At 46.9% G+C, this 9,955-nt stretch overlaps 1 protein-coding gene across 7 annotated transcripts in view; it reads left to right on the forward strand.

Moving 5' to 3' along the window:
• The window catches only part of Cbfa2t2 (CBFA2/RUNX1 partner transcriptional co-repressor 2), a 99,821-nt gene extending 94,384 nt beyond the window's left edge, over positions 1 to 5,437 (forward strand). For all 7 annotated transcript variants that reach the window (XM_052183996.1, XM_052183995.1, XM_052183994.1 and 4 more), the window contains one exon: positions 1,118 to 5,437. In XM_052183996.1, the coding sequence (XP_052039956.1) occupies positions 1,118 to 1,414 (297 nt within the window). In that variant the 3' untranslated portion in view covers positions 1,415 to 5,437. The remainder of the gene's footprint in view (positions 1 to 1,117) is intronic.
• Positions 5,438 to 9,955: the final 4,518 nt, after the last annotated feature.

A 9,955-nucleotide genomic window follows, 5' to 3' on the forward strand; every position in this document is an offset into this window, starting at 1 on the left:
ACCACAGAACAATACTGACCTAAGTCTATAACTCAAGTTTTGAGGAATGCTTGAAGTGTGACTAAACAATAAACATTTTGCCTGTTTTTATTTGGAGCAAGGGGATGTTTTTGATGCCTCTTTCATGGCTGTTCCTTGAGCCCACAGGAAACCTTTCTTGGCTCTTCTATTCTGTGATAGAATTACTGTCCGTAGGTGCCATTTCTGCTAAGCCTCAGGGCCGTTTACCCTACCCGTAATAAATGTAACAAGTAGTAAGAAAATGCCCAGAGTCCACTTCAGGGACTTCAGGGTTGAGTGGCCTTGAGAACAGACTACAGTTTCTCCTCAGCCATCTGCTGTATGACTTAACAGTGAGGGAAACAGGTACAGAGGACAGAGGAGGCAGCAGCATAGCCACCGCCCTCTTCATCCATCTGGGTTCCCTAGAAGGTAACTTTTTGGAGGGAAAAAAAAATCTGTTTTCCTATATTCCTTTAAAAGTCTTAGTTAAAAGATCAACTATTGTCAATAAAAACGCTGAAGACGGCCGGGCGGTGGTGGCACACGAGGCCAGCCTGGTCTACAGTGTGAGTTCCAGGACAGCCAGGGCTACACAGAGAAACACTGTCTGGGGGTGTGGCGGGGGGGGGGGGGGGGGGAACAAAAACAAAAGAAATGCTGAAGACAGTTCCTCCATTTGGAGCTATAGAAAATGTTTGTTCAAGTTCATATGTGAATTTATGGTCTTCAGAAGGTAGTTGTGAAACCTGGACCCAGGTGACACATACCTGTGACCCTGGCACTTTAGGAGGGAGAGCAGGAGGATCAAAGGTCAGCCGGGCAATGGAGGTGTAATCCCAGCACTCTGGGAGGCAGAGGCAGAGGCAGGCAGTTCGAGGCCAGCCAACAGAGTGAGTTCCAGGACAGCCAGGGTTACACAGAGAAACCCTGTCATGAAAAAACCAAATCCAAAAAACAAACAAACAAAAACCAAGAGAGTTAAAAGTCATCCTCAGAGACTTACCACAGGTCTATAGCTCCAGAGCCCTTGCTGTACCATGCAGATGACAAGTGACAATGGCAAGCCTACCCCTCAAGATGTCAGCAGCCACTAACTGATGCCTGTGTCTTGCAGAACTGCTGGAACTGTGGCCGTAAAGCCAGTGAGACATGCAGTGGCTGCAATATTGCTCGCTACTGTGGTTCCTTCTGCCAGCATAAGGACTGGGAACGGCACCACCGCCTCTGTGGCCAGAGTCTACATGGCCACAGTCCCCATAGCCAGAGCCGGCCACTGCTCCCTGGAGGGCGGGGCTCAGCCAGGTCTGCTGACTGCAGTGTGCCCAGCCCAGCCCTGGACAAGACCTCAGCTACCACCTCACGGTCCTCAACACCTGCCTCTGTGACAGCCATCGATGCCAACGGGCTCTGAGCTACAGACTGCCTGCCCTGATGACCCCTTCCCCTGGCAGAATGCTGGAGCCAGTGAGCTGGCTCTGAGGACAAGTAGCTGTGGGGTCATCAGCAGAAAGGAAGTGGCAGGAAGCATCCAAGAGGCATCCACAGCGTCTCTGGGATTTGCCGCGTGTCCTTGGAAGAACTAATGTATAGTCTCTGCATACAGGACGTAGCTTGAGCTGCCTACTCCATTGCTTTCCTGAGGTTTCTCTTCCAGCTAAAGCTGGCATAAGCAGCCCCTTCTCAGTGTATACACCAGCTCCCTCCAACTCCTTGCATCAGCAGATTGTCAGCAGTGTCCCAGCAGGCACCAGTGTCCCACACTGTCTGTAGTAGAGGCCTGAAGACTGGTAGCAGGCTTAGGAGGAGGCCCTCCCTTCCCCTGCCTTCAAACAGTACCTTGTGCCCCATATCCATCCACCCTAAGGTGACACTGATTGACCTAAAAAAAGACTTGGGTAGCACAAAAGCAGTACTCAGGACTCCTTCCTGAGCCACTCAGAGCTTTTAAGATGCCCAGAAATGCAAGAAAGAAGTCACTATTTCAGTAAAATCTCTAGTAATGGTTAAAAAAAAAAAAAGTAAATTAGTCTTCCCAAGCGTCATGGATCATTTTGGACAGGATTTTCCACCCTGGCCGCCTCCATGTTTGGAACCTCCCCCCAACTCCAGTGTTTCCCTTGATTTTGCTTGTGCAAAAAAAAAAAAAAAAAATCTCTATCGCATGGATCGGTCTAAGAGAGGATAAAATCATTGTGCTAGTCTTTTCTCTGAGCATGTTGGCCAAACTAAAATATTCCGTGGATCACCTTGGAAATGCAAACCCCTTGCCACTGCTTGACTGTTTAAAACAGTCACCTTGTTCTATGTGTCCTTTTCTCTCTGGGACTGTGCATGTCTGGATCCTTGGGGATGTCTCTTGCGTGTAGGTTCTGTTTGGCACCTAGGCAGTGCTCCTGACCCTGGTGGGATTATTCACACCTGGTTTTGACACCACCTCATAGGTTCATTATCAGGTGGACATTCTTGACATCCTTTTTCTGTGCTATGTGTTTGATAGTATCCCTCACAGCTCAGACTTTGTGAAAAATGGGAACTGCTTTTGAAGAGTCTGACCTGTTTTTCTTTCCATCTTCAGGAGCTTTTCTAATTATCTGATTCTCCAAATAGAGTTTGGAAACATTGACCCAGTCGTTGCCAGGCCCCCTTGATCAGGCCAAGTACTGCTCTCCTTTTCCCTTGCCATCTGAAGCTGGTCAGCTGCCAGCACCTTGCCTTGGCCACTCCAGAATCTTTTTGCCCCATGCAGTCAATTGGGATAAGGCATTGTCTTTGATCCTGTTGGCTTTTGGAAGCTATGGTCACTTTTTTGTGGTCACTTTTCATGACCAAGTCTGAATACTAGCCCTTGCCCCATAAAAGTATGGATGTATTGTCCTTGCATACAGTTAAGGCTGATTTAAAAAATACTCAGCAAGGGTTATTGGAACAAGTGTTTTCAGACTTAGAAACTTAGACCTTTAAAATCATGTTATTTTAGCATAGAATACCCAAGACCCACTGCTTACCAGACAGCATAGTGCAGCCTGGCCTCCCTGGTCCCATCCCATCAGTCTAGTGGGGACAATTTTGTTTTACTGGATAGAGTTAGTACCAGACAGCACTTGTTCACACTCTCAGACACAAAACTGTTTAAGAGAAGATCATGGGCTTCTGAGAATCTGAGAATGTCTCGTGGTGTACCCTGGATCAGTTATTCATTGGTAAATGGATGAACACCTTTTAAGTGTTAAAATCTTTTTGCCACAGGACTACTCCAGAGAGTTGGAATAAAGAGCTAGAACCAGTACACTACTTACCACATCGGAGATCATTTGAACAGCAAAGGTTTGGGAATACAACAACATCTAGCCTACCTTTGTGGGCTACTACATGGTTGACTGACAGAGTCCGATTTTCGATAGTGCCTTTGAGGGCTATTTGACTTCTGTGTCCTGCCTAGGTCTGTCTTCAGACTCGGACAGTCCTTTACACTATATAGTTCAGTTCTCAGACTTGTTTCTATCTTGCCTCTGGTCACCATCACTCTTACATGGCATCTGCTTAGGACTGACTTCTCAGATTTAAGGAGTTCCTTTCTGCAGTTCTCCAGTTCCTCCCTTGGCAGGAGCAGCAGCAGCAGCACCTGGGGGAGGAGGTGGGGTTACAAGTCTTTATTTCTAGTCTGCTTATATGACCCCACAAGGCTGGGAGGGAGCGTAAAGCCTCAGGCTGCTCAGAGCTTGGCCTCTGCAGCAACTATCTGGCGAACAACAGTGGTCAGGGCTTAGTCATCCTGGACCAAGTGAGGGATAAAATTGCAGGAAGTAGATAACAAAAGTAGCCAAACTGGAAGTCATGCACTATTCTCACTGCAGAAAATGGTGACAAGTTGTTGATGCTGGCTTGGAACGTGGTGTATCTGGTAGCATGGTTCTCATGGATCAATTCCCAGTGTAACATGAACCAGCCATGGCTGTCCTACCTGTGATCCTAACACTTGAGTGGCGGAAGCAGGGCAACCAGAAGTTTAAGATTAGCAAGCTTGAGGCCAGCCTGAGTTACATGAGACCTATCCCATAAAACGACTCCTTGAAGGGTCCCTGCAGCTCCTTCAGATTGGCTCAGAGGGGAGGTGGTGGTAAGGGCACAGGCACAGTGGCTCTTTCCTAAGGCACTAAGTTATGTGCTGCCACGGAGCTGCATGCAACAACCTGTCTGGCCCCGAGGTCTGTCCAGGCATTGACTGCCAGTTTTCTGTAACGGGGAGTCCTTTACCCATTTTACCCCAGGAAGTGCTTTGCATCTTGATGTCAACTTTACCAACATTTTTAGCTTCAAAGCGGAAGTGTCCGTTTTTCTTGTGTTCTCCTCACCTTCTCAGAGAGAGTGAAGACAGTTTTTCTGAGTGGTTCTAGAAACTATCTCAGCAGGTGTGTGAGGCCTCAACACAACTGCAAGTGTGTGTTAGTGGTTCTTCCTAGAGCATAAGGGATGAGCAGATGGCCTTCGTTCTGGAATCTGCAGACAGGATTGCGGGTTGAATAAACCTTTACAAATAGGACATATCTTGGAGGCTTACTTCAGAACTGGACTGGAACCAAGGTTTCCAGGCTCCTGGCTCAGGAGACTAAGCCAGTGTGCTTTGATGAATGTTAGCTATTTGCAGAGAACTAGGTGGTGGCATGTTTGAACCAAATGTGAGAAAAGCCAGAACGAACAGAACTGGCCATTGTGGGCCAGATGGCCAGCTGTGGAAGATCCTTGATCCAGCAGCTGCTCAGCAGAGCTTGGCCGCTCAAGTATATTCCTTTAAAGCCAAAATGCTGACTACCTGCTTCTGCCTCATGTTGACACCCATTTCCAAAGATGATGGAGCGAGTATGAGCCAGGAGGAAGCTGAGATGGTGGGTGGTAATTCACTCTGCCATCTTTCCTTCCACAGCCCAAGAGGTGGTACTTCCCACTCAGACCCCGTCTTGTCAGGCCTCCAGCTGCCCAGTGTAAACTGTCAATGCTTATACCAAAAAGGGCATGTGCAGCTGGTGTCTGTCAGGGACAGCCCAGTCCCTGCCTTGTAGTTCCCAGGAAGAAGCTGCAACAGTTCATTGAATGGTTAAAGGGCTGTTTGATATAAGGCCTTCGTTCCACTCCTGTGGCTTTCCAAGTTCCTGATGAGGCTACAAAGGCTCCATCCATACAGAAAACCAATAATGTAAATAAAAGCCAATCCTGCAAGCATGGTTTGCAGAGGCGGGTGACGAATGTGAAGCCACCCGCAGGATGCATTTGAGTCTGGTTTTTCTGTGCGCTGTCATTTGACTCAATAGGAACTTTTGTTACTTAACTCTGTGCATAACTTATTTAATGTACTGTATAAATGAACCAAAACTGTTAAATATGTATTTAGTTTGTTCTACTTAAAGTAGTTAATAAAAATGCTATATTCCTTTTCTGACTCAAGCTGAACCAGGCCTGGGGAAGATAGTACAATGGTGAAGTGCAAATGCCAAATGGTCTGCTGCAGGCTTTGGTGTTGTCATACACCACATGTGGACACTCACATTTCCCTCCCCTGCCCCCAGGTCTTTGGTGAAGGGGCAGTGAGGCTCTAAGCATCCTTGCTATGACCAAAAGATCATGGGATGAGGGGTAGGGATAGGAAAGAGGTGGACTGCTAAGGAGAAAGGTTTGAACACAACTCCTGGAGTACTTGCCGTTGGACCCTTCCATGATGCTGGTTGCAGCCACCTTCTCTGTCTAGGTGACCATGCTAGTAGCTGCTGAGTGACAGCAATAATGGAGATCCTTGGCTCCTTGCACCCCTGTCCTGAGTGATCTGTTAGTAATAACACTCAGCCACAGGACAGACCTGAGTTCTTATTTCCTTACAAAATTTCAACATAACATACTTGGGCTTGTGGGCTTTTTTTATGTCCTTTCTGTACTGGCATTAAATCTTAATTTCACTGATGCTGAAGGCTGTGTAATGTGAGGCAGTGTTTTTCCTCCAGGCTTCGTTCAGCTTCATTGTCTAGTATCAGGTGCCCTCTGGAGGGCAAAATGAACTGGTCATGCTGCTGCTGCTTCCGTCTAAGAACTCATTCCTAGCCAGGGTGATCACTGGGCCACTTTTGTTTTCTGGATTTCAACCTTTTCTGAGACCGCCTCTATCCCTTGACTTCAGATGACTTCTGCGTACATTCAGGAAGCTCCAGAAGGGCTCAGGATTCAGTGTTTTTCTGGGTTTTGGTTTTGTTTCGACCCCCCCCCCCCCGTTGTTGTTTTGTTTTGTCTTTTGAGACAGGGTTTTTCTGTGTAGCCCTGGCTGTCTTGGAACTCACTCTGTAGACCAGGCTGGCCTCGAACTCAGAAATCCACCTGTCTGTGCCTCCCAAATGTTGGGATTAAAGGTGTATGCCGCCACTGCCTGGCGTTTTCTTGACTCTACCTTGTTTTGACATCCCCTAGACCCCAAGGCACATTGTGGGACTCTCACTGTCCCTGCTTTAGCTAAGATGCTACCCCCCATGGATGCCCACTTTAATGCCTTCCATACTCAACAGCACAAGAGCAAACATGTAACTGTGCACGTCTGTCTCCTGTGATGTGGGGGTGCTAGCAGTGTGATCACCAGAGGCAAGTGGTATATGTGAGGATTAACTGTCAAGTCAATGATAACTGAGCTGCAATCCAAAGAACCACAAAAGTTAGATACACAGTAAGGAAATGAGTTAGGGACAGATATCATTAGGAGGGGGAAATAGGAAAGATAGTTATGGATTGGGTGAAAGCTGGAACAGAAGCATCAAGTGGAGAGAGGAGAGGAGCTAAAATTAAGAGCCATTTGAAGAGTTTTATGGAAACCTAATACAGTAGGAACTTCCTAAATATATACATATATGAAAGTAATCTAAATGAAATCACCAAATAGTGGGGGAGACAGCCCCAACTGGCTCTCTTCATCAAATGAAACTCCCAGTACTGGTATTGTGTCACATCTGATTGAGCTGTTGGCCAAAGGGGTTCCATGGGAATTCCCAAACAACTAAGGCTGTTGCCAAGGCTACAGGTTGTTCTCCACAAAGTGATGGGAAGGCCCTATTGCTGAAGACAACACCTATATAACTCAATTGAACAGAGAGAAGATGAGCTGATGTCTACATAGAGCTTTCACACCTACTCAGTAGCAAGCCAATCTGAGCTCAAGGCCAGCCTGGTATACAGAGAATTTCAGGCCCGGCAACACTATTCAGAGAAACCCAATCTCAAAAAATATAACAAAAAGACTAATGACATTCTGCTATACTCCTAGATCAGTGCCTTGGTCAGCCATCATCAGAGACGCTTCCTCCTACACCAGATCCGAACAAATACAGAGACCCACAGCCAGACATACAGAGTGAAACACTCTGGAATACTCAACCCTAAACAGGAGGTCTCCCTCAAACCCCTGTGGGAACGAGGCTGAAGGAGCACAAAGGCCCTGTAGATCAACCTGCTCAAAGCTCACACGAACTCAGAGCCGGAGGCAGCAAGCACAGGTCTGTACCAGGTCCTCTGCCGGTTACTGTAGCTTCCAGTTGAGAGGTTTTATGGGATTCCTGAGAGCGTGAATGAGCAGATCTCTGATTTTTATTATGCCTACTCTTGGGCTCTTTTCCTTCTGTTGGTTTGTTTTGTCCAACTCTGATGTGTTCTATCTTATTATTGTCCTTTAAAGGCTTTTTGGTTTTCTAACAAGAGGCAGATCTGGATGGGGAGGGAGGTGGGAAGGAACTGGGAGAGGTAGAGGGAGGGGTAATCAGGGTAGATTATGTGAGAGGGAAAAGTCTATTTTTAATTAAAAGGGGAAAATGCTGGGGATGGAGGTAGCCAAACAGGTATGGTGGCACATGCTCCAACCCAGCACTTGGAAGTGACAAGAGGCCAGCCTGAGCTATATGATATCCTGCCTCAAACCAGGGGCTGGAGAGATGCTCTTCCAGAGGGCCTCAGTTCAATTCCTAGCACCTGCATGGTGGTTCACTACTGTCTATAACCATAATTCCAGAGAATCCAGTGTCCTCTTCTGTACTCTACAGATATCCAGCATGGTACACAGACATATACAGAACAACCAGAAAAAAGACAAAAAAACTTTTAACATGTTTTAGGTGGTGGAGATGGCCCACTGGTTGAGAGTACTGCTCTTGGAGAGGACCTTAGTTTGGTTTCCAGCACTCAGCTTCATACAAATCAAGTTCATGAGAACCAAAGCCTTTGGCTTCCAAGGGCAGCAGCGTGCTAATGTGCATCACACACACACACACACATTTCACATTTTTTTTAAAGAATAAATAAAATCCTGGGGAATAGAGAGCCGACTCAATGGTTAAGAACAGTCGCTCTTTCAGGGGATCTGATGGCCTCATCCAGCACCTGACACACATGGCATATACATACATTATACATTAACAAAAAATTCCTTATGCCATTTTAAGACAGCTATGGCAGTCAGGAGGCATAGGCAGGACTTACTCTTTAACATCTATTTCAAGAATGACTTTTCTGAGCCGGGCGGTGGTGGCGCACACCTGTAATCCCAGCACTTGGGAGGCAGAGGCAGATGGATTTCTGAGTTCAAGGACAGCCTGGTCTACAGAGTGAGTTCCAGGACAGCCAGGGCTACACAGAGAAACCCTGTCTCAAAAAAAAAAAAAAAAAAAAAACAACAACAACAAAAAAGAGGCATTGTCTTAAAAACAAAAAACAAGGAGGCTGGAGAAATGGCTCAGTGGTTAAGAGCACTGGCTACTCTTGCAGAGGTCCTGAGTTAAATTCCCAGCAGCCACATGGTGGCTCACAACCATCTGTAATGGGATCCTCTGCCCTCTTCTGGTGTGTCTGAAGACAGCTGCAGTGTACTCATATACATGAAATAAAACTTAAAAAGGAGGAGCCATATCTGAGTTGTCCTCTTCTGGTGTGTGTGCACACATACACGCACACACTGAAACCAGTGTGGGTAACAAACCTCTCCAAGGAGACTTGGGGCCCGTGAGGCACAGGAACAGATACTGGCTGTGTACTCTAGAGCCTGCTGGATTTCGGTTGATGGCCCAAGACCACTGGGGAGATGCGCAGAAAAGGCCAGATCTGCACTCCTGCCAGCAGAGCTGCTATTCTGGCCACACCCCAGCACCCAGCAAGGATCTGGCAATCAGACATTGGGGCATGAATGAAGCAGCACTCAGACCCTGGCCACCAGTCTTGGCTTAAAACATACTGTAGCTTCCAGAACGAAGCTCCTTTAAGGGCCCTCCCTGCCTTCCAGTCTTCTTTCTTTTCTTTTCTTTTCTTTTCTTTCTTTCTTTCTTTTCCTTCCTTCCTTCCTTCCTTCCTTCCTTCCTTCCTTCCTTCCTTCCTTCCTTCCTTCCTTTCTTTTTTTTTTTTTTTTTTGGTTTTTCGAGACAGGGTTTCTCCGTGTAGTCCTGGCTGTCCTAGAACTCACTCTGTAGACCAGGCTGGCCTCGAACTCAGAAATCTGCCTGCCTCTGCCTCCCAAGTACTGGGATTAAAGGCGTGTGCCACCACCGCCCGGCCCCAGTCTTTTTTTTTTTTTAATAAATTCATTTATTTTATTATATGTAAGTACACCATAGCTGTTTTCAGACACACTAGCAGAGGGTATCCTATATCATTACAGATGGTTGTGAGCCACTATGTGGTTTCTGGGATTTGAACTCAGGACCTTTAGAAGAGCATCCAGTGCCCTTAACCACTGAGCCATCTCTCCAGAACCCCAGTCTTTTTCTAACCCCTGGTCTCCGTATCTATCTTGTTTGGCTTCCATTGGTTGACTGGAATTGAGTATTCCCTGCCACTCCAAGCTTGGGATCCCTACGTATAAGACAGGCGACATCCATTCCGTGCTTTTATGATACTATGCACCTCCCTATGAGTACTACTTCAAGCGTCGCCTTTGGCTACTACT

Source organism: Apodemus sylvaticus, chromosome 5, assembly GCF_947179515.1.
Source record: "Apodemus sylvaticus chromosome 5, mApoSyl1.1, whole genome shotgun sequence".
In the NCBI taxonomy this organism is placed as follows: Eukaryota; Metazoa; Chordata; class Mammalia; order Rodentia; family Muridae; genus Apodemus; species Apodemus sylvaticus.